This window comes from Trachypithecus francoisi, unplaced genomic scaffold (assembly GCF_009764315.1).
Source record: "Trachypithecus francoisi isolate TF-2019V2 unplaced genomic scaffold, Tfra_2.0 Lachesis_group5, whole genome shotgun sequence".
NCBI classification, from domain to species: Eukaryota; Metazoa; Chordata; class Mammalia; order Primates; family Cercopithecidae; genus Trachypithecus; species Trachypithecus francoisi.
In genome coordinates, this window is record NW_022681470.1 from 67828822 (window position 1) to 67854857 (window position 26036).

A 26036-nucleotide genomic window follows, 5' to 3' on the forward strand; every position below is an offset into this window, starting at 1 on the left:
CCATCTTGTCTAAGCTTCCTTTCTTTTCGGCTTCTGTTGGAGCAGCTGAACCTGCAACCTAGCCAATTCAGGAGTCCGTGATCCAGTGGGGCAGTACAATATATTGACCTCTGTAATAGAGGTATATGCAAAGGTGCTTTTTTCACCTGCTCTAAGAAAAAGCACAAGCTTCCATGTGTCTGATGGACTAAAGAGTAAGATGATGGTGAAGACTCTGGCAGCACATTCAGAGCAAAAGCTCCAGCAACTAGAGCTGAAACCTTGGTAATATCACTCACTTTCCAGCCCAGCCCTGACTGTGGACCAGAAAGCAAGGATTAGTGAGGACTCACAGTGTGCCAGGTTCAGGCACCAGCCAGGAACCCTGCACCCAGCACCCATTCTGTGCCTCACCCCAATGGTGCTGGAGTCCAGTCTTCCAAGTTGATTTTGAACACTTAATAACTCTCCCACATGGGAGAAGAGTAGGTAAACAAAGTTTTGACATCTTATAAATGTTGCTGTCTCTTATCTGTAGTAAAGGTACAAAGCTCTGCTTTTTATCCTTACTGCAAAAAATAAATGCTGCTGGCAGTATGTGACCTTGTTTTATCTGTTACAGTTTACAGATGTTAGAACATACATCAAAGACAGACAGACACAGTGGAAATCTCATCAACGTGTTTTCGCATATAAGTAGTGAAAATACACTAGCAGGAATAAAGCCTTAACTCTAAGGTCTTATCTGATTGTGCTGGGGTGTCTAGTGCTTAACTGACATGTTCTTTTGGATTTCTTACACCAACAAAGAAAGCGAGGAATGGAGGTGCTGAGGGGGCCTTGGCTGCAGAGATAGGCCTGTATTTCACTTTACTTCTCTAAAGGGCATCTATGCCTAGAAAAGTTTTGTCTCAATCTAGGTCTTGTGGGAGATCTCAGAGATGTTAAAGAAACATTTGTTTTTGTTTTTGTTTTTTGATGTTGGTACAAAGGGGTGCAATGGTTATGCTCTTCTGCAAACCATCTCTATATTAGAGATGGGACACTGGAGTGTGTCAGCCACAGATATGGTCAATGAAACACACCCAAGAACCTGTAAGATTATACACCAGGTTCCACGGGAAGTGTGCTTGACTTTCTCTCCCAAGCAGTGAGTCGACTGAAAGTTTCCAAAGATGGGGTTATGTCTTACCATCTCTCTCCATGCAATTCAGCCCAGTTCAACAACCTGGCCTCACCTATTATGGATCAGGCAGAATTCCAGTGATTGGGGGATAAAACAAAAGGCTATGAGATCATCTCTATCTTCAAAGAGATGATACAGAGATGATGCTTACAATGTAAGGAGACAAAACTTACATATGTGTGTAACAGTGAAGTATAAAACAATACTAACAAAATGTAATACCGAGATATGGGAGAGGCAGGGCTAGGCAGTACTACTGAGGTTTCATAGAAAAGATGAGAATGGAGTTGGCCTTTATATGGTGAGGCGAGATAATTTAGATATACATGAAATAAATAGACAATTTTTCCAAAACGCAGGAAAAAAGTTGGGTGGTTGGGAATGAAGACAGCTGGTTGAGCTGGGTTCACTTTCCTTTATCAACTAAACTTCTTGGTAGTCTTATTTACATTATCTCTGCTCTCTCACTCTTTTTTTTTTTTTTTTTCACATGGAGTCTAAATCTGTTACCCAGGCTGGAGTGCTGTGGTGTGATCTCAGCTCACTGCAACCTCCACCTCCTGGGTTCAAGCAATTCTCCTGCCTCAGCCTCCCTAGTAGCTGGGATTACAGGCACCTGCCACCACACCCAGGTAATTTTTGTATATTTAGTAGAGACGGGGTGTTTCACTGTGTTGACCAGGCTGGTCTCGAACTCCTGACCTCGTGATCTGCCTGCCTCAGCTTGCATTCCTAATCTTTTTTTTTTTTTTTTGAGACAGAGTCTCGATCTGTTGCCCAGGCTGGAGTGCAGTGGCCGAATCTCAGCTCACTGCAAGCTCCACCTCCCAGGTTTACGCCATTCTCCTGCCTCAGCCTCCCGAGTGGCTGGGACTACAGGCGCCCGCCACCTCGCCCAGCTAGTTTTTTTGTATTTTTTAGTAGAGACGGGGTTTCACCGTGTTAGCCAGGATGGTCTCGATTTCCTGACCGTGTGATCCACCCATCTCTGCCTCCCAAGCATTCCTAATCTTAAGGAGAACTACTTTGTCCCCATTCCTGGTATGTCTCTCCATGGTTAGGTGGCTCCAGCTGCATCATGTTCTGAACCTTCCCCTGACTGATAGGTTTGCAGGGAGAACAAACTCATACATAGACCAGCCCTTTGCTCTCTCCTCGGGAATGAACTGCCTGTAAGAAGGATGTTCTCTCTGTCCTCCTCTGCCGTACGATTTACAGAGCAGACCCACATAGGAAGAGGCTTGTGCTGGTCATCATCACGAGGTGGGTCTAATTCTGGGTCTCAATATTAGGAAGCCTTCTTAGATGCAAATATAAAGCACATTCTCTAATATTAGGTCTATCTGGAAAATAAAAGGTGATGCCTTGACCTATGCCAATCATACTTATTTTCTCTCTTGGTTCAGAACTCTTGGGGGAATCTATGCAATTTATTAAGCACCCCTGAACCCAATACCCATCCATCTTCATTTCTCAGGCTACTTGAATCTTGCTCTTCATCCCCACACTCCTCTAATGCTACTCTCACCATAGTCAATAACTCCTTTGCTGATAAATCTAAAAGACACTTTGCAGTTCTCAATGAATCATACCTCTTTGATTCTAGCATACACTTATGGTGTAGAGCATTTTTATCTCTGAAATCGGAATGCGCCAGTTTACCTGGCAGCATTTATGGCCCATTGATTCTTAATGGGCCATAAAATATTAGTGTTTCTTACAATCCATGACATTGTCTATTTCGTGAACTATAGTTCTGTAACACTTGAAAATGACCATTTGTCACACTCCCCCACGACCCCTCCCCTGCCACACACCTCAATCGACTTCTGTTATATCCCTCTCTCCCGGTCTCTCCTCCTTTTCTGGAAATCCATCTCAGGCTCCTATAAGTTGGTATTCCTTGGGGCTGTGTTCTAGACTTTGTTGCTTCTTTCCCTCCCTTGTCTCCTTGGGTGTTCTCAGCCTCTCCCCTGGCTTCCATTGCCACCTAGACCATGATCTTCCCTAGATTTTCACTTCAAGCCTTGATCTTTCTTCTGAGTCCAGAATCTCCCACTGGCTACTTTCACTCAGCTCAGACCTGCAGATGTAAAAACGGAACTGGTCTTCCTTCCTGGGAAACCTGCCCCTCCTCCAGTGTTGCCCATCCCAGTAAAGTCATCCAACTCATTCCAGGCTTCTTCCTCTTGCTCATCTTCATACCCAAAATAGATGGCCAAGCTCTGATAATTTCATACATAAAATACCTCTTGGATCTATTTTTCTTCATTTCCACAGCCATTTAAGTCAGGTTAGGCTACTGTCATCTCTCAGCATGTTCCCTGCCTTTTTATCTTGGCTTTTCCTGCTCCTTTCTCCACACAGCTGCAGGATGATTTTTCTAAACACAAATGAGATTCTGTCATTCTTCTGCTTTAAAATCCTCACTGGCTCTCCATTACCTTCAGTCCAAATGCCTTAACAAGTCTCAAGGCCTTGCTCACCTATTCTACCCTCTTGAGAATGTTATGCTCCAGGTATTTTGAACTACTTTTTTTTTTTCCCCAATTGTGTCTCCAAAACCTTTGCAGATGCTTCTCCCTATTCCTGGGACACTCACTCTCTAATATCCCTTTGCAACCCCCCACAGTCACTGCTGTCCCTAGTGGAATTCAGCTTAGACATCAGCTCTCTCAGGAAGCCATCCTTGACTTCTTATAGCTGCTGGATTAGATGCCTGTTATATAAGCTCCCACAGCATCCTGTTCTTAGTCCTATTACAACTCTTGGCTGTATGTTATAAAATGCATATTTACTTGTCTGTTTCCTGGCTGAGAAGGCTGGCTTTTTGAGAGGTGTATCTGTTTAGCCCACTGTTGTATTTCCAACCTCTAGCACTGTACCTGGCATGGTTATAAAATGAACAAATTAATACATCCATGAAAGCATGGGTTTGAGCAGAACAATGTAAGGTAGTCCAGGATATGAAAGACTTAGGATGTCTTAGGCTGGATGACTTTGAGGAGAAGATAGGTCCCCAGTCCAAGTGCAAGAACCTGGGTATCCTTAGGACAGCTACAATGTCAGCCTGACTCAAGAAGAAGGAATCTGTTGACCTGCTCAGAAACACTCCTGTAATTGACTGTAATTCAGTTTAATGATAAGCTGAAAATTTACAGACTAAAAAGAACTAAGATAATGCATGTTAGAAATTACTCTGTGACGGGGTCCTGGAGCAAGATGGCCAAATAGGAACAGCTCCAGTCTCCAGCTCCCAGCGCGAGCGACACAGAAGACAGGTGATTTCTGCAGTTTCAACTGAGGTACCAGGTTCATCTCACCGGGGAGTGCCGGACAATCAGTGCTGGTCAGCTGGTGCAGCCCAACCAGCGAGAGCTGAAGCAGGGCGAGGCATCGCCTCACCTGGGAAACACAAGGGGGAAGGGAATCCCTTTTCCTAGCCAGGGGAACTGACACATAACACCTAGAAAATTGGGTAACTCCTACCCTAATACTCCGCTTTACCAAGGGTCTTAGCAAATGGCACATCAGGAGATTATATCCCACATCTGGCCGGGAGGGTCCCACGCCCATGGAGCCTCCCTCATTGCTAGCACAGCAGTCTGAGATCTAACTGCAAGGCAGCAGCGAGGCTGGGGGAGGGGCACCCACCATTGCTGAGGCTTCAGTAGGTAAAGGAAGCCGCCCAAGAAGCTCGAACTGGGTGGAGCCCACAGCAGCTCTAGGAGGCCTGCCTGTCTCTGTAGATTCCACCTCTGGGGACAGTTCACAGCTAAACAAAAAGCTCTGCAGATGCAAATGACCCTGTCTGACAGCTTTGAAGAGAGGAGTGGATCTCCCAACACGGACTGCCTGCTCAGGTGGATCCCTGACCCCTGAGTAGCCTAACTGGGAGACATCCTCCACTAGGTGCAAACCGACACCCCACACCTCGCACAGCAGGGTACACCTCTGGGACGAAGCTTCCAGAGCAAGAATCAGACAGGATCACTCACTGTTCAGCAATATTCTATCTTCTGCAGCCTCCACTGCTGATACCCAGGCAAACAGCATCTGGAGTGGACCTCAAGCAAACTCCAACAGACCTACAGCTGAGGGTCCTGACTGTTAGAAGGAAAACTAACAAACAGAAAGGACACCCACACCAAAACCCCATCAGTATGTCACCATCATCAAAGACCAAAGGCAGATAAAACCACAAAGATGGGGAAAAAGCAGGGCAGAAAAGCTGGAAATTCAAAAAATCAGAGCACATCTCCCCTTCCAAAGGAATGCAGCTCATCACCAGCAAGGGAACAAAGCTGGACAGAGAATGACTCTGACGAGTTGAGAGAAGAAGGCTTCAGTCGATCAAACTTCTCAGAGCTGAAGGAGGAACTATGTAACCAGCACAAAAAAACTAAAAACCTTGAAAAAAGAACGGATGAATGGATAACTAGAATAATCAATGCAGAGAAGGCCTTAAAAGAACTGATAGAGATGAAAACCATCACATAAGAACTACATCACAAATGCACAAGCTTCAGTAACTGACTCGATCAACTGGAAGAAAGAGTATCAGCGATTGAAGATCAAATGAATGAAATGAAGTGGGAAGAGTAGTGTAGAGAAAAAAGAGTAAAAAGAAATGAACAAAGCCTCCAAGAAATATGGGATTATGTGAAAAGACCAAATCTACATCTGATTGGGGTGCCTGAAAGTGACGGGGAAAATGGAACCAAGTTGGAAAACACTCTGCAGGATATCATCCAGGAGAACTTCCCCAACCTAGTAAGGCAGGCCAACATTCAAATTCAGGAAATACAGAGAACGCCACAAAGATACTCCTCCAGAAGAGCAACTCCAAGACACATAATTGTCAGATTCACCAAAGTTGAAATGAAGGAAAAAATCTTAAGGGCAGCCAGAGAGAAAGGTCGGGTTACCCACAAAGGAAAGCCCATCAGACAACAGCAGATCTCTCAGAAGAAACTCTCCAAGCCAGAAGAGAGTGGGGGCCAATATTCAACATTCTTAAAGAAAAGAATTTTCAACCCAGAATTTCATATCCAGCCAAACTAAGTTTCATCAATGAAGGAGAAATAAAATCCTTTACAGATAAGCAAATGCTTAGAGATTTTGTCACCACCAGGCCTGCCCTACAAGAGATCCTGAAGGAAGCACTAAACATGGAAAGGAACAACCGGTACCAGCCACTGCAAAAACATGCCAAAATGTAAAGACCATCAATGCTAGGAAGAAACTGCATCAACTAACGAGCAAAATAACCAGTTAATATCACAATGACAGGATCAAGTTCACACATAACAATATTAACCTTAAATGTAAATGGACTAAATGGTCCAATTAAAAGACACAGACTGGCAAACTGGATAAAGAGTCAAGACCCATCAGTTTGCTGTATTCAGGAGATCCATCTCACATGCAGAGACACACATAGGCTCAATAAAGGGCTGGAGGAAGATCTACCAAGCAAATGGAAAACAAAAAAAAAGCTGGGGTTGCAATCCTAGTCTCTGATAAAACAGACTTTAAACCATCAAAGATCAAAAGAGACAAAGAAGGCCATTACATAATGGTAAAGGGATCAATTCAACAGGAAGAGCTAACTATCCTTAATATATATGCACCCAATACAGGAGCACCCAGATTCATAAAGCAAGTCCTTAGAGACTTACAAAGAGACTTAGACTCCCATACAATAATAATAGGAGACTTCAAAACCCCACTGTCAACATTAGATCAACGAGACAGAAAGTTAACACGGATATCCAGGAATTGAACTCAACTCTGCACCAAGCGGACCTAATAGATATCTACAGAACTCTCCACCCCAAATCAACAGAATATACATTCTTCTCAGCACCACATCACACTTATTCCAAAATTGACCACACGGTTGGAAGTAAAGCACTCCTCAGCAAATGTAAAAGAACAGAAATTATAACAAACTGTCTCTCAGACCACAGTGCAATCAAACTAGAACTCAGGACTAAGATACTCAATCAAAACCACTCAACTACATGGAAAATGAACAACCTGCTCCGGAATGACTACTGGGTACATGACAAAATGAAGGCAGAAATAAAGATGTTCTTTGAAACCAATGAGAACAAAGATACAACATACCAGAATCTCTGGGACACATTTAAAGCAGTGTGTAGAGGGAAATTTGTAGCACTAAATGCCCACAAGAGAAAGCTGGAAAGATCTAAAATTGACACCCTAACATCACAATTAAAAGAACTAGAGAAGCAAGAGCAAACACATTCAAAAGCTAGCAGAAGGCAAGAAATAACTAAGATCAGAGCAGAACTGAAGGACATAGACACACACAAATACCTCCAAAAAATCAATGAATCCAGGAGCTGGGTTTTTGAAAAGATCAACAAAATTGATAGACCGCTAGCAAGACTAATAAAGAAGAAAAGAGAGAAGAATCAAATAGATGCAATAAAAAATGATAAAGGGGATATCACCACCAACCCCACAGAAATACAAACTACCATCAGAGAATACTACAAACACCTCTACGCAAATCAACTAGAAAATCTAGAAGAAATGGATAATTTCCTGGACACTTACACTCTCCCAAGACTAAACCAGGAAGAAGTTGAATCCCTGAATAGACCAATAGCAGGCTCTGAAATTGAGGCAATAATTAATAGCCTACCAACCAAAAAAGTCCAGGACCAGATGGATTCACAGCCGAATTCTACCAGAGGTACAAGGAGGAGCTGGTACTATTCCTTCTGAAACTATTCCAATCAATAGAAAAAGAGGGAATCCTCCCTAACTCATTTTATGAGGCCAACATCATCCTGATACCAAAGCCTGACAGAGATACAACAAAAAAAAGAGAATTTTAGACCAATATCCTTGATGAACATCGATGCAAAAATCCTCAATAAAATACTGGCAAACCGAATCCAGCAGCACATCAAAAAGCTTATCCACCATGATCAAGTGGGCTTCATCCCTGGGATGCAAGGCTGGTTCAACATACACAAATCAACAAACGTAATCCAGCATATAAACAGAACCAAAGACAAAAACCACATGATTATCTCAATAGATGCAGAAAAGGCTTTTGACAAAATTCAACAACACTTCATGCTAAAAACTCTCAATAAATTTGGTATTGATGGAACATATCTCAAAATAATAAGAGCTATTTATGACAAACCCATAGCCAATATCATACTGAATGGCCAGAAACTGGAAGCATTCCCTTTGAAAACTGGCACAAGACAGGGATGTCCTCTCTCACCACTCCTATTCAACATAGTGTTGGAAGTTCTGGCTAGGGCAATCAGGCAAGAGAAAGAAATCAAGGGTATTCAGTTAGGAAAAGAAAAAATCAAATTGTCCCTGTTTGCAGATGACATGATTGTGTATTTAGAAAACCCCATTGTCTCAGCCCAAAATCTCCTTAAGCTGATAAGCATCTTCAGCAAAGTCTCAGGATACAAAATTAATGTGCAAAAATCACAAGCATTCTTATACACCAGTGACAGACATAGAGCCAAATCATGAATGAACTCCCATTCACAATTGCTTCAAAGAGAACAAAATACCAAGGAATCCAACTTACAAGGGATGTAAAGGACCTCTTCAAGGAGAACTACAAAACACTGCTCAGTGAAATCAAAGAGGACACAAACAAATGGAAGAACATACCATGCTCATGGATAGGAAGAATCAATATTGTGAAAACGGCCATACTGCCCAAGGTAATTTATAGATTCAATGCCATCCCCATGACGATACCAATGAGTTTCTTCACAGAATTGGAAAAAACTGTTTTAAAGTTCATACAGAACCAAAAAAGAGGTTGCATTGCCAAGACAATCCTAAGTCAAAAGAACAAAGCTGGAGGCATCACGCTACCTGACTTCAAACTATACTACAAGGCTATAGTAACCAAAACAGCATGGGACTGATACCAAAACAGAGATATAGACTAATGGAACATAACGGAGTCCTCAGAAATAATACCACACATCTACAACCGTCTGATTTTTGACAAACCTGACAAAAACAAGAAATGGGGAAAGGATTCCCTATTTAATAAATGGTGCTGGGAAAATTGGCTAGCCATAAGTAGAAAGCTGAAACTGGATCCTTTCCTTACTCCTTACATGAAAATTAATTCAAGATGGATTAGAGACTTAAATGTTAGACCTAATACCATAAAAACCCTAGAAGAAAACCTAGGTAATACCATTCAGGACATAGGCACGGGCAAGGACTTCATGTCTAAAACACCAAAAGCAACGGCCACAAAAGCCACAATTGACAAATGGGATCTAATTAAACTAAAGAACTTCTGCACAGCAAAAGAAACTACCATCAGAGTGAAGAGGCAACCTACAGAATGGAACAAAATTTTTGCAATCTACTCATCAGACAAAGGGCTAATATCCAGAACCTACAAAGAACTCAAACAAATTTACAAGAAAAAAACAAACAACGCCGTCAAAAAGTGGGCAAAGGATATGAACAGACATTTCTCAAAAGAAGACATGCATACAGCCAACAGACACATGAAAAAATGCTTGTCATCACTGGCCTCAGAGAAATGCAAATCAAAATCACAATGAGATACCATCTCACACCAGTTAGAATGGCAATCATTAAAAAGTCAGGAAACGGCCGGGCGCGGTGGCTCAAGCCTGTAATCCCAGCACTTTGGGAGGCCGAGACGGGCGGATCACGAGGTCAGGAGATCGAGACCATCCTGGCTAACACGGCGAAACCCCGTCTCTACTAAAAAAACACAAAAAACTAGCCGGGCGAGGTGGCGGGCACCTGTAGTCCCAGCTACTCCGAAGGCTGAGGCAGGAGAATGGCGTGAACCCGGGAGGCGGAGCTTGCAGTGAGCTGAGATCCGGCCACTGCACTCCAGTTCGGGCGACAGAGCAAGACTCCGTCTCAAAAAAAAAAAAAAAAAAAAAGTCAGGAAACAACAGGTGCTGGAGAGGATGTGGAGAAATAGGAACACTTTTACACTGTTGGTGGGACTGTGAACTAGTTCAACCATTGTGGAAAACAGTATGGCTCTTCCTCAAGGATCTAGAACTAGAAATACCATTTGACCCAGCCATCCCATTACTGGGTATATACCCAAAGGATTATAAATCATGCTGCTTTTAAGACACATGCACACGTATGTTTATTGTGGCACTATTCACAATAGCAAAGACTTGGAATCAACCCAAATGTCCATCTGTGACAGACTGGATTAAGAAAATGTGGCACATATACACCATGGAATACTATGAAGCCATAAAAAAGGATGAGTTTATGTCCTTTGTAGGGACATGGATGCAGCTGGAAACCATCATTCTCAGCAAACTATCACAAGAACGGAAAACCAAACACCGCATGTTCTCACTCATAGGTGGGAATTGAACAATGAGATCACTTGGACTCAGGAAGGGGAACATCACACACTGGGGCCTATTATGGTTAGGGGGGAGTGGGGAGGGATGGCATTGGGAGTTATACTTGATGTAAGTGACGAGTTGATGGGTGCTGACGAGTTGATGGGTGAAGCACACCAACATGGCACAAGTATACATATGTAACAAACCTGCACATTGTGTACATGTACCCTAGAACTTAAAAGTATAACAAAAAAAAAAAAAGAGAAATTACTCTGTGACATAAATGCTGCCCCAAAAGTATTAAAACGTCACCCAAATATGGGTCATCAGCCTTCCTTGTGGGGACTATGCTGATCATGAGAAAACAAGGCTGGCATCTCTGTCTGAATAGGGACTCCGCCATAAATGGTCAAGTTAAAGCAATGGTTTGGAAACTTCATGACAATTCTCCTTCTGTTCTTCATTACTGCAATTAGATAAAATTAAATTAGCCAAATCTCTCCACCAAGCAAACAGAACACAAATCTTTTTTTTTTTTTTTTTTTTTGAGACGGAGTCTTGCTCTGCCACCCAGGCTGGAGTGCAGTGGCCGGATCCCAGCTCACTGCAAGCTCCGCCTCCCAGGTTTACGCCATTCTCCTGCCTCAGCCTCCCGAGTAGCTGGGACTACAGGCGCCCGCCTCGTCGCCCGGCTAGTTTTTTGTATTTTTAAGTAGAGACAGGGTTTCACCGTATTAGCCAGGATGGTCTCGATCTCCTGACCTAGTGATCCGCCCGTCTCGGCCTCCCAAAGTGCTGGGATTACAGGCTTGAGCCACCACGCCCGGCCAGAACACAAATCTTCCACTGAAAGCAGGTGATAATTTTCCAAGATTGCTATGGATGAGAACTTTGCTTTTTCCCCTTCTGATTATTTATAAAAGAATATAAGTGAGTTATAGAAAATAACTGAAATATGTTGAAAAATAGACAATAAAAATTACAAATAAGTCTACTGTCCAGAAAACTTCAGTTAACATTTTGGTATACTTTCCATCTTTCTTTTACCCATATATGCATTTTGAGCTAGTTAAGGTTACTATATATATAGCTATATATTCTGCTTTTATCCCACTTAAAGTTATATTTGAAACATTTTGCATGCCAGTAAAACTTCTTCATATCATTATCATAACAACTGCCTTAATTTACCATAATTTATGATTCAACCAATCCCTCTGTCTAGACACTATAAAGTTATGAAAATTTCCTTTAGAAAGATCAATCAACTTCCTAACTGCCAGTGTCTTCGGGGACTGTAAACCAATTTTTAAAATTACTTAAGCAAACACAGAATTAGGAAAGAGACCTGGTCTCCGCCTCCACCCTCTCTCAATCAGAAAATGTGTGCATTACATGATACAAGTGGTTTTGTATTTCTGAAGTTCTAGATTATTCATATTATAGCTTCTTTCTAAAAGTACAGACTTAGTTTAATCTCTTCAGATGATGGAACAGCTGTATGAGTATTAAATGCTTGGTTGGAGTGTTTAGGGTGACACTTACACATAGCCTCCTCCCTCTGTGCTAAGCATGGGCAAACAACATTATTATATGGCAAGTGGCAGCAATATTTACCTAGCAACTTCAAGTCTCTGGAGCACTGTGGAGCAATGCACCACAGTGATGGCAGTGCTTGGGGACCCCCTCCTCTCCGTACTCAGCTCACAAGAATCTTGGGAAGCATCTCTGTGAAGGATTTAGCTTCTCCAATCCTCTAAAATAATGAGGGTTTATAGAAAGTCATTGTTGCTTTTGTTGTTGCTTTAGATCTTTGTCAGATAAGCCATTCTGTCTTCATTGCCTGGCCATCCTCCTTTCAAGAACTCTTAGAGGGAGGGGTTGGGTACTAGATGCAAAAATAAACGCCACTTTTTTTCTGATTGAATTGGTAAAAAAAAAAAAAATGCTGTCAAGACATCTATATGAAAAATAATATCATTCTTCTAAATTATATCCTAATAACCAACAAATGTGAAATTTGAAGTAATGTTGACTTTCTCAATATCCCCTTGAAAATTAAAACAAAATTTTTCCCCACATTTAGAAAGTAGCATATATTCTTTTAAAGACAACTTGAAAGACAAATATGTTTTAAAAATTAAAATATCCTAAAGCCTCGCAAACAACACATGCACTATAACACGCTGGTGAAAACACCTATGGGCTTTTATCTATGAATGTTTTTTGCTCACATAACTGAGATCAGATTGCATTTAAGAACTGTATTTTACTTACTTTGCTTATTTCTAGTATCGTTTAAAATTTCTTGTGAGTATTGTGAATGGCTACACTCCCATTTCTTCCTTTCTTTTTTAAGAGACAGGGTCTTGCTATGTTGCCTAGGCTGGAGTGCAGTAGCTCTTCACCAGTGTGATCACGGTGCACTACAGCCTCAAAGTCCTAGGCTCAAGCGATCCTCAGCCTCCTGAGTAGCTGGGGCCATGGGCACAAGCCACCACACCTGGCTTTCCCAATTCCTTTCAAATGCTCTGAAATACTTGGTCATTTAGAAAAATATTCCTATGTTCTATCTGTGTCTTTTTAAAATATGCATTTCATATTTCTTCCTCTAAATCCGAAATTTCTGTCTTGACCCCTGGTTTCTTTTCCTGATTCCAGACCCACAGGGTCCAAGTCACTGCTGGACTCTCCACTTTGATACCCTATTGGCCATTAAATGCAACAGTGTAACAGGTCAAAATGAAGCTCACCACTTTCTTTCTCACCACCATTTCCTCCTGACTTGATCTTCTACCACTGATGCCCCCATTTCCCCACTCATCAGAACTGCTTCTCTTGCTTCCCTCTCTTTGCTCCCCATATCCTACTTACAACCTTACAGACTCTGCTTCACGATGTTTTATCCACCTTTCCCTCCCAACTATGGTTGGCAGATTTAGCAAATAAAAATACAAGATACCCAGTTAAAATAGAATTTCAAATAAATGAATAATTTCACTCATAAGCATATCCCATGAAACATCTGGATAAAATTTATACTAGAAACTATGTATTGTTTACATGAAATTCAAATTAAACTGGGCATGTGGTATTGTATTTGGCAGCCCTACTCCTGTCTCCATTTTTACTGCCTGCATCTTAACACTCCTTACTTCTGCTATAAGCCATACTTACGTAACAGCCTCCTGGTCTCTCTGTTCAATCCATTAATCTTTACAAATCACAGCTGTAATAGTGCCATGCTTTACTCACCACCTTCAGTGGTTTCCACTGCTGAGTTCCTCATGCTGACCTTTAAACTCATCTCATAGAGTAGCCCTGATATGCCTCCCCAGCCCCATATCCCACTGCTGCCCCGTAGGGCTCTCAGCTACAGCTCAAGTAACTGTCTTGTGGTTATGAAACACCCCCAACACTTTCCTTCCCTATGCCTCAGCTCACATCGTCTTTTCCATTTAGAATGCCCTACCTCACCTGTCCAAACCTTGACTCCATCCTCACAGAGCTGCTACTCTAGGCCTCTTAAACAGATCACTGGGAAGTTGATCCTACCATGTGGTATGTCAAAAAAGTGGAGAATTGATCATTTCATGTGGTTTAGGTTAATGTAATAAAAGGTCTCCTACCCAGTGCATCCTGCCTTAGTTGCTTCCCCACGTTCATCATCTCATCCTGTTCCACAAAAAACATCAAGCAGTAACTGCCTAAAGCAATGTTTCTCAAAGCGCAGTCCTCCAACCACATGCATGGAATCATCTCTGGGGCTAGGGCTATAGATTCAGAACCTGTGGGGAACAAATGGGGCTTGGCACGATGAACAAGTTTCCCAGCTGAGTTTTTGTGTTCACTATAGTTGAGAACCACTGGCCTCATGGAAAGGCTGCTCAGTCTGCTTTGCTCACGTTGGTACCTGAACATGCCACATGCATTTCCATGTATTCTCTAATACCTCTGGAGGCCTGTGCTGTACTTTCCACTTTCAGACTCAGACTGCAAAACTCCTACTTGTCCTTCCAAGCCCAATTCAACTTCTACCTCCTGCATGAGCATTTCCCTGCTCACTGCAAGAAGTCTATAGAAAAAGGTACCCACATTACTTATTGCCACTAGCCATGCATTTGTCTCACCACATGTAATGGAACATTCCTCCAAGACAAGGTTTTTCTCTGTATCCCCAAAGAGATTAAGACCATGTTATGCTCTGGTGATTGCTAAATAAATAGATGCTGCAGTAATATCCAAATAAGGTCAATGAACCCAAGGAAGTTAACTAAGCAAAAATGAGAGTACCTTCCAAATTAGGAACTGTGACAAGGAGGTGTCCTTCTAAAAATAAATAAGTAAATAAAATAAAGAAGATTTCATCCATGAACAAGCATTTATGCCTTTATGTACATATAAGTCCTAACTCAATAGTGACAGGACTGCAAGAAAGATCTGTGCCACGTGAACCAGGGCCTGCTCATCAATCTTCCCCATGGCCCTTCTCATTTCTTGGCAGACTTTGGCTCATCCACAAATCAAGAAGAGAGTTTCCTGTAGTCGAAAGCCATACCTGGACCTGTTCCAAAAAGACACTGCAAACTGAACAAAATAGACCCATCTTCTTTCCTCCTTCACTTCCTCCTCCTCTGGCCCTGTTGACTTCTCCAGTCACTTCTGGAAACTATTCCCTGTCCTCACCTCCCACTTCCCGGAGGTTCTCCCTCCCCTGATGTCTGTAGATTCTGGCTCTCCTTCTACTTCCTTATTCAGGGGCTCACCATTTTTCCTGAGCCTCTCTGCTAGTCTCCATGCCTCTGTATTTGTGGAACCCAAATCTTCCTGTCAACCTCCTTTCTAAAACTCTCTCTGGGTCCTTATCCCCATAAGATAGTCTTACTTTGACCTGTGGGGCTCCTCACAGCCTAACCTCTGCCTTCCTTTCAATTGCATTCCATTCAGAAAATAGCCTCTGGTGCTTTCCATGTGCTAGGTGCCGGAGATATGAAATCAAAGAGTCTGGGGCTCACAGGAGAGTGGGGAGTAAATATGCAATTGATGCACTGTGATAGGCTCGGTAGAAACACAGGAGCCCTCTGAAGACTCTTAACCAGCTAGTGGCAACTCCTGCAAGGAGTTATAGCAGAACCAGGACTAGAGTTAAATCTCTAGCTTCAGGACTCTTTTTACTGCTTGATGCAGCCTGACCAAAATACTTCTGTTTGCCCCAAGGGGGAAAAAAAAAAAAAAATCCACAAAACGGAAAAACACAAGATGATCCATAAAGAAAATACAAATTGAGTATTAAAATGCAAAACCCATAAACATTAGTAAGGGGACACTAAATCGTAGTGAAAGGAGATCATATAAATACTGCACTTATAAGATAGAAATGCAGGGAGATACTTAATACACTTATGCACAGCCCAGATGCTAGTCCATGACTCATCTATGTTGCTGAGTCACACAGTAACACAGAACACCAAGATAACTACTTATATGCAGATGCTACTAGTACTACTTGGATAGGGGAAAAATGGTATCTCTACCTTTTAATATTGATATCTATAAAAAACTAAATTACTTTTTAAAATCCAATAAATAAAACGCACATGTGAAAATCTCAAATTTATTTCAAGGAGCCAAGAAACTAGATTTGAGAAGCCATTAAGTGATTTCTAAGGGAATTCCAAAAAGATATAAGGCTTTCATGCAAAATTAAGGCAGAGAGAAGAGTAAAGGGACAGGAGATCATAAGAGATTTCTGGTATGTTCTCTGTCCTCAGAGAATATTATCTAGATTTGTGGGACCACGTTTTAAACTGCAGACTGTGATCAGGTCAGGAAAACAATTTAGTGGGTCATGATGGTCATTTTTTTAATGAAAGAGAACATTATCTAATAGAAAATACCAGGTTGCAACTCACATAGCAAGAGAAGTATCAAATTCTGTGTATAACTGTGTGTGTATTTGTTTATGTATTCATTTGCAACATAATCTACATTCCGTATGGCAGGTTCCAGTCACAAAAGTTTGGAAAACACTCTTCTTTCAAAGACTTTCCTTTGAAGGGCTTCATTTTTAACACAAACTAAACACACTTAGTTATGCGTACTGGCCCTTTTCTTTGTTCTTGGCATCTGTGCTAAAATTAAACAGAGAATGTGAGTGGAATACTAGAACTGGAAGGAGGAGGCAAATTAGCAGAATGTAAATGAGTGAACTGATAATAACAGAACAAAGAGCAAGATAACGAGATGGATGAGCTCTGGCGTTTTTTTCTAAAACCTCTTGCTTGTGATAACTAAGGAATACTTGGATATTTTCTGTCCTCTTTAAAGCACTGGATATACAGTAGCTGCTCAATAATTGCTCATCCAATGATCCTCTATGATACCTGCATTCTCTCCATGGCAATGCTAATCATGCAGAGTGATGGCTGTCTTTCCACTATCAGTCCCCTCCATCTGTAAGAGGCTGGACTAATGTTTGGTCCACTGCTATATCCCCACCCCTATGACAGTGCCTAGCAGATAGCAGGTGTTCAATGCATTTTGGTTGGATTGTATTGAAGGGCATCAACAGACAATAAAGTTATAATGCCCATTTGATGCCTAACCCCCTTGCAAGAACAAACTGATTTCAGTCCATTGACCAAATATATGCTAATTATAGAAAAACAACAAGAACAAAACTCTAAATTTAAGTTTCCAGGGAGCCAACAGCTTAGAGTCACTTATGCCTCTTTGTCCAGAGCTCAGGTTGACTTGAAGGACTTGTCTTGACCTTTTAGAGAATAAGAGCCCCTTGAAATCTGATAAGTTATTTAGAATATTGAGTTTGGACCTACTTTTCAGACCCAGTCTGGCTCCTAGAGACAAAGTGAAGAAGCTTTTTCTAGTGTAGACAGCTTGAAGGCCACAACCACTTTGAATCCAAAGCTGCTGAGCTATTTCAGAGATCCTGTCCACATTGCTAACTAGAGCAGGCAGAATGCCCGGGAAGGCCCAAAGTAGAGGGCCAGATTTAGAGACGCAGTCAACGAGGTCAAGTAATTCAACAATAAATCAAGCCCTGGTTTCTTCCTCACAAGAAGCCCAGGATGAAAGGAAATGAGAAGGGGCTAGGAAGCTGTTGGTCTCCCCCACCCCTCTTCAGCTCCGTCATGCCTCTATGCCTAAGTCTAGGTGTTCAAACAACTCCTAGAAATGTAGCTGTGTGTGGTGAGTCACGAAGGATGCCCTGAGCATGGAAAGGCATATGGTAAGTTATCAGTGGGAAGATGAGTGAAAGATGCCCTTATCAAAGGGTTAAGTCAAAGGTCAAACTTAAAGGATTGCTCACTAGTTAATAGGTGCTCATCTCAGCCAGGCAAACACAAAAACATGGCTATGACCACCAGTGGAAATTCCTCTTTATCGTGCACGCTAGAACTTAAAGTATAATAAATAAATAAAAAAAGAAACTCCTCTTTATCAAGGAAACTGATGAGTATTAAAGGTAGAGAAAAATGCTCCTTCATATCAGACATACTAAAGCAATGGTTTTTACCTTCATGAGTCCTATGTATACACAGTTGAATCTCGCTTCTCTGTGAAAAGGGGGCAAGGAACAGAGTAACTCTGGTCTGCAGAGTTCAATGGATACCATGGAATCTAGAACACTTATTTTGGCAAACAGTTTCAGCCTCCATTTCCCACCCAATTTCTTTTTGCTTGTTTTTTTTGTTGTTGTTGTTGTTGTTTGTTTGTTGAGACAGGGTCTCCTTCTGTCACTCAGGCCTCAGGCCAGAGTGCAGCAATGTGATCATGTCTCACTGTAACCTTTGCTTCTGATCCTCCCACCTAAGCCTCCTGAGTAGTTGGGACCACAAGCATATATCACCATGCCCACCTAATTTTTGTATTTTTTGTGGACACAGGGTTTTGCCATAGTGCCCAGGCTGGTCTTAAATTCCTGGACCCAAGAGATCCATCTGTCTCAGACTCCCAAAGTGCTGGGATGACAGCATGAGCCACTGCACCCGACCACCCCACACAATTTCTATCCCACTCTCCCTCTGACCATCTGCCAATGTATGCTGAAGGAACATAAATCATCCTTGGGTTAACCTAAGCAAAATGTAATCAAGAGAGCCAGTTGGCTTAGGGCCAAAAAAACAAGAAGGAAGCTACATATTGTGTGCTCCAAAGTCAAGCAGGAACAAAGTTGGGGCTTTTCTTTTTCTGTCTTTCTTTTTTAAAATAACACTATCCAATGTCTCTATGTAGTTTGAATCTCAATTCTAACTTCAGCATAACTTAATCTCCTCCGGCCTCAGTTTTCTAATAAATCATTTGTAAAAGATAAAACACATGTTTACCAGTACCTGGCAACTTAATGGGCCAGCATACTACATTAATTATCATCAGAGGCCAGGCGTGGTGGCTCATGCCTGTAATTTCAGCACTTTGGGAGGCCAAGGCGGGCAGATCACAAGGTCAGGAGATCGAGACCATCCTGGCTAACATGGTAAAACCCCATCTCTACTAAAATCAAAACAAAACAAAACAAAAAACAAAAAAATTAGCTGGGCATGGTGGCGGGTGCCTGTAGTCCCAGCTACTTGGGAGGCTGAGGCAGGAGAATGGCGTGAACCCAGGAGGCAGAGCTTGCAGTGAGCCGAGATTGCACCACCGCACTCCAGCCTGGGCAACAGAGCCGAGATTCCGACTCAAAAAAAAAAAAAAAATTATCATCCGAATTGCAGTATTACATTTTGTAATCCATTTTGGATTGAAGCAGAGGTTCTGGAGTCAGAGGGACTCTGGAATGCTGGCTTCATGAACTTCATCAGCCATGAGGAAATTTCCTTAACCTCTTTGAACTTTAATTGTCTCATCTACAAAATGGGGATAATAAAACCATTTCATAGGGTTACTGTAAGGGTGAAATGAGTATCTGTGTGTCAAATGACCGTAAATGATAGCTATTATTATGATGATGGCTTGCCCCCTTAGAGATATGCCACCAATAAAGAGCTGTTCTCTGGCTAGCTCAGAAAACCAGACACATTTCCTAAAAGCTACTGATGCTCAGTGTCCCGATTACCAACACATTCCCCCGCGTCCCTGCTCTTCCTCCCACATTCTCTATTGCTGTAGATGGTGTACCAGCTTCCCTGTTATCCATGTGAGAAAACCTATAGTCCTCGTTGACTCCTCCTTCCCTACCACAGCTAATCTGTCATTGGGTTCCAGTGATTCTACTTCTTGAATATCTCAACTCCATCTGTTTCTCTCCATCTGCTTGCCACAGTATTAGTTCAGGCCACCATCAACTTGCCTCTAGATAACATGCCTCCCACCTGGTCTCCTTAACCCAGCCTTCCCCGTTCAATCCACTCCCCAAGCTGCAACTACTGTCATCTTTCTAAAGTACAAATCTCATCATGTCTCTCCCCTGCTTTCAGCTCTTCATTGGCTCCCCCAAATAATCCCAGTCACCTAATGTGGCTTCCAGAATCTGCCACAATCTGCCTAGTGCTTCGCTCCCTCCCTAGTCTGATATCTTACCATGTCCCCTCTTGTGCTCCAGCCACACTAAATAATTTGTAGTTTCCCAAGTGAGTCATGAATTTCTCCCTCTGAAAGGATGTGACACATTTAGGATACGTCATCCCTTCTCTTCTCCATGCTAACTCATTCTCAATTTTTAAGTTTTAGCACAGGTACAGGAAGCCTTCCCACTTGAATACTGGGTTAGATGTGCCTCCCATTGTACTGTGAACGTCTGCTTATTTGTTCATCTCCTACACTAGACTGGGAGCCCCTTGAGGATAAAACCCATTTTTCTTATTGAAATACTCCAGACATCAAACAGCGACTAGCTTTGTGCCAAACAGGCTCTTGCTGTTTGTTTGTTGGATAGATAAGTTAATATTAGCGATTGGCCCTGCCCTATGAAGCAATCTCTACCTGAAGGCCGCAGTGGCATTGAGCTGCCCAGTAGCTACGCCAACCCCAGGTACCTTTGCTCGTCCAGCAAAGCCAACACCTACCTAGGATGGCCACCACCTCATCATCTTGGATCACCTCCAGGGAGCCAGAAACCACAAAGCAGAGGCTGTCAACACTCTCTCCTGCATGGTAGATGAGATCCCCTGGGGCACAATGCACCGTCTGGAACTCCATGGCCAGTGCCCGGAGGCAGCCATCACTGGCCAGCCGGAAGGCCGGGTGCTCCTTGAAAACCTTGCGGTTCAGGTGCACGCAGATGTCAGCTCTCATGTCCTTGGGGCAGATCTGCAGGACCTAGCCAGGCACAGAAAAAAACAGTGTGAGGGTCCTCACTGTGGCCTTCAGCACTTCAGGGGGAGGAGCAACATCCACTACACCAGACTACACTCTTCTAACCAAAGTTCCTGCCCTTATGGAGTTTATATTCTTATAGATGAGACAGATAGTTTCTAAAAAAAAAATCTGTGCTGAATGTTCAGGACAGGGGTCTGAGAGTCAGCACTGGGAGTAAGCAGGACTCCTATAGACTAGTGGTCAGAGAAGACTTCTCTGGGAAGATGACTTTTTTTTTTTTTTCGAGACAGTTTCACTCTGTCACCCAGGCTAGAGGGCAGTGGCATCATCTCAGCTCACTGCAAGCTCCGCCTCCCAGGTTCATGCCATTCTCCTGCCTCAGCCTCCTGAGTAGCTGGGACTACGGGTGCCTGCCACCATGCCCAGCTAATTTTTTGTACTTTTAGTAGAGATGCGGTTTTAGCGTGTTAGCCAGGATGGTCTCGATCTCCTCACCTCGCGATCCACCCGCCTCAGCCTCCCAAAGTGCTGGGATTACAAGCGTGATCCACCGCACCCGGCCTGGAAGGTGACAGTTAAGCTGACTCTTGCATAAGTGCCAGAGTGAGCCATGTGAAGAAGAACATCCCAGCAAGATAGCAAACACCAAGGCCCTAAGAGAGCCTGAGCAATGGCCAAAAGGAGTGAGAGCAAAGGGGCAGGAGATGAGGATCAAAGACAACACGAAGTACAAGAGACTTTCGGGTGCAATAAGCCTTGGGTTTTACTCTGAGTATGATAGAGAAATACCAGAGGATTTTTGAGCAGGAGAATGTCATGACCTGACTTACATCTGAAGAAGATTATTGAAGCTACAGAGTGGTGTTAGAGAGTGCTGACTATAGGGTGTCAAGAGCCTAGTCAAGGAATCTAGTTAGGTCCCTCCTGCAGCTGTCCAGGTGAGAGGTGAGGGAAGCTTTGACTGGGATGCTGGCAGGAGAGCCAGGGAGGAGCAGTTAAATTTAGAAAAGATTTTTAACATAGAATGGACATGATTTGCTGATGGACTGAATATAGGGTGTTATTTAATGACAGATATAAAGTAACATTTACTAAGCACTTACTGAGTGGCAGGCGTTGCTAAGCACTTTAGAATCACTCATTCATTTAATACTTATCAAACACATTATGGTTTGCCAGGCATCATCCTAGGCTCTGAGGATGAAGCAGTAAAAAAACAAAAATAAAAAAAGACAAAACTCCCTGCCCCATATAAGTTACCATCTAATGGGAGGAGACAAATAAGCAAAATAAATAAAATTTAGTGGTAAGTGCTTAAACAATAAAAAAAGGAAAGAAGGATAGGCAAAGTTGAACATGGTTGTGATTTTACATTTTAAATTGTTACGTGCATTTGCTAATTTAATCCTCCCATAAACTGTATAAGTGTTATTATTATATCATTTTACAATAAGAAAACTGAGGCACAAGGAAGATAAATAACTTGCCCAAAATTGCCAGGAAATGGCACAGCTGGGGTTTCAAACTAGGTAGCTTGACATCAGAGCCTGGTTTAGATCCCAACCAATTCCTCTACTAGGCAGCTGCCCCCCAAAAAAGGCTTGTAATTTTATTATCAACATCTCGGCAGCATCTTGGAATTCAAGCAAAATGAAAACTGGAGGATGCTATGCAGTTCTCATCTTCTGAAAAAATTAAAAATTTACAGGTTTTTCTAGAGGGAAAAATATTTCTCTGGACTTAATGTTTGCAATAAAACATCGCATGGCCCCTTACATAGCAAGCATTAAGTATGGACACCTTCAAGCAAACTTTTCCAGAGAAATCAGAAGTGTTTCTAAAACAATCCATTCTCCCATCCTAGCTTATGAGCAAAGCTAGGGGCATAAAATCAAATATGTTCAGTGATGACGTTTTCCTTGAGGTTCTGGGTACTTTCCCACCCCTGCTTCTCTGCCTTAGCACAAGCCATTTGCCACTGTATCTGCTGCTCATCCCCAAAGTTGGAAGACTTGCAGCCTCCTTCAAGGCCCAGCTCAAACCACACCTCACCCCTGATGGCTTCACTTATATCCCCACCCCCTCAGGTGCCCCTGTGCTCTCCTTGGAGGTACAGCAGTGGAAAGAGGTCAAAGAGTTGAAATCCCAGCTCCTTCCCCTCCCGGTGACACTTTCGCTTCTCCTATCAAATGCAGACTGTTAACACTGACTTGTGAGATTAAATGAAATTATATCTACCAGTACACAGCCTGGGACAAAGCCTGGCCCCAGCAGGGGATTCGGAAAGCACAGATGCCCTTGCCCTGTGTACCTCTGCATTCTTGATCTGGGATTGCAGGATGCCCATCAAGTGAGCATGCCCTCTGGGAGTACAGACACAGGACAGACCAAGGCAGAGAGGAAAATTCAGAATGTCAATGCTTGGGGCAGAGCACTTGCTAAGGACTTACTTCTATAAGGCTCATTCAAAACAAGACTCCTGCAGAAATGCAGATTTAATTTATTTCCTCTGCTCTCTGAGCAGATCACTAGATAATGGGGAGCACTCGCATGCCATGTCAAAACTGTGCCAAGTAGTCTGGAACCAAGACTTATTCTCCAGGTGAGTTCACCTTTAAATACGTGGTTTCCCCTGGGCTAGACTTTACTCTTTCCCTGGAAGAGGGTGCTAGTGAATGAGGCCTTGGCATGGAGACAATGTTTTATTCTGGGCACTGTTCCCAGAGCCAACGGAGAGTACAGTGAGAGCAGGTGAGGGAACCTGGAGGGGAGAAATTGCAAACTGTCACAGCCATCAGTCATTTCCATCATTCTTCCCATCTATTGGCTCCACACTGAGGTGGGTGGGGTGTCTGGAACTCCTTTCTCTGAGTGGAGTGGGGAGGTCTCAACTCTGAGACCCCATAGCCACCCTCCCCGGCTCTGGCCACCTTTCATACTGCTAGGTTTTGAAAAGAGACCATCCTTACTCTTCCTTGAAGGTCTCAAAGGCTAAAGGGAGATGTCAATGTGGAATCTCCTCCAGGCTAGGCAGGATAGGAGTCCTGAGTAAGAGAAGAGGCATTAGGATCAGGTAGAACTAGATTCAAGTCCCAGCCTCAGCACTCACTAGATGCATGAATGTGAGGCAATAGTTAGCTCCTCTCCCCATGTCTTCATTTTTTTGAAATTTCATATAGAATTCTTCTGAGGATTCCATCAGCTGTTGTGTGGAACATCCTGGTATAATGCCTGACACATACAAGTGTTCAATGCCTGTGAGCTCTCATTTTTGATGTTGTCATTACAGTAGCAGCAGCAGCAGCAGCAGCAGCAATTTCAGGGAGGCTTTGAAGTCCAGAAGGTCATAGCCAAAAGGGCTTTAGAGGTCACCTAGTCTTAAAGATCATGTTTCCATGTGTACAGACATAAAAACAGACTTGGAGAGAGACAAGCGATGTGTTCAAAGTCACCAGCCAATAGCTGGTAAAACTGGGGTATCCCAGCACTACCACCCACATGCCCTGGCTCCCTGGTTATCACTGACCATTCTGACTTAGATTGGAGGGGAGGGGCAGATGTGGAGAGGTATAGGACGACAGGACTTGCTCTCTCCCCAGCAGCTGCCTGCCACAAGCTCCTGCCCAGAGGAGCAGCCAGCCCAGGACAGACTGGGCTCCAGAGTGAGCTGGGTCCACGGCTATTCCCTCTTCCATCTGGACCAGGAGCTGGGGTAAATCCCAAAGCCCTTCCGGAAAGTGAGGGCAGATCTGCAGGACAGATCTGCAGGGAGAGTAAGAGAGGGCAAATGCTGACGGTGCTGTCTCCCATGGGCAGCCACCCAGCCAGCCCTACAGCGAGGGTGGGGAAGGGCTTCTTTCCAGACAACCAGACTTACAAAGGCATCCTGGTGCCTGGGAAAAGGAGCCCTAGGGCAGAGAGATCAAAGTTCCTTTCTGCTCCATCAGCTGCCAGGAACCCACAGAACCTACAGGCATTGTTGAGAGAACACAGCAGAAACAACAGGCGTAGCTGGGGCAGGTGGTTGGCAAAGGCAGCCACTAAGTTCAGCTCCAGCTGATGCCCTGCCCATCCAAGAAATTAGAATGACTCTGTTGGGACTCATCCTCCTTCTCTCTAGTATATGTTTTAATTTTTTTTAAGTAATAGTAGGAAAAGCACAAGCTTTGAAGTCAGACAAAATGGTGTTCAAATCCTGGCTTTGCCATTCTTTATTCTGTGACCAGGGGCAGTTAGTAAAATGAATCGGGCCTCTTGTGCTTACCCCCTTCAATAGGGATAACAGGGTTGCTGTGGAGGCTAAGTAAGACACTAGTGCAAGACCAGACATATAGAAGAAGCAAAACAAATATCTGTACTTAATGCATGTTCAATAAATGGTAGCTGAGGTTGTAGTAGTGGTGTTATGGTTATCATGGCAAATAGCAAAACCAAAGTAATGTTCAAGTTGAGGATTAAATTCAGTTCAGTTTTTCCTTTTAAACTGTCAACCCTCAACTGACAATTCTAATGAAGGAAGACGAGGAACATAAGTAGCTGATCCCAAAGCCAGCTGAATTTGGTTTGCAATGTGTCATTAGGTATTTTTGCAATCGTGTTATCTTTCTGTTTTCCTCATTCTAACAGTCGAAAGAATCAGTATGCCCTGAGTACTTACAGACTGGTGATAAAAAACAGACTTGATAAAGACTGAGAAGCAGAGAATGAATCTCATTGAGAATGGATTTAACCTCAATAGATCTGAGATTAAATCTTTTTTAAAGAAAATTCATAAGTGAATAATAGAAGTCCACTGTATGTTTTCTCTATTATTTCCAGTACCACCAAATTTTCATTACTCTATTGAAATGCATCTAGAATAACACAACCGTTAGAGAACAATAGGAATTTATCACCCTCTCCATTTTACAGGCGGGATAACAAATAACCAGAGAGATACCTAATTGATGTTCTGGTCAAGTCAATTGATGATGAAGGCACAAACTCTTGATCACTGTTTCCTGGACTTGTCTGGTGAATAGGGTTGCCTGGGCACTTGTTAAAAATTCATGGCACATGTACACCTGTGTAACAAACCTGCACGTTCTGCACATGTACCCCAGAACTTAAAGTATAATTTAAAAAAAAAAAAAAAGAGGAACTCCTTTTAAAAAATGCTCTCTCACTTCCCTTAAGTTCTCATTCCATAGATCCGCTGAAGG

The 26036-nt window shown here is 42.9% G+C and overlaps 1 protein-coding gene across 1 annotated transcript in view; it reads right to left on the reverse strand.

Moving 5' to 3' along the window:
• Window positions 1–26036, reverse strand: part of KCNH1 (potassium voltage-gated channel subfamily H member 1) — a 435865-nt gene that overhangs the window by 107439 nt on the left and 302390 nt on the right. The window contains exon 9 of the mRNA XM_033197084.1: window positions 20583–20835. Within this exon, the coding sequence (XP_033052975.1) occupies window positions 20583–20835 (253 nt within the window). The remainder of the gene's footprint in view (window positions 1–20582; window positions 20836–26036) is intronic.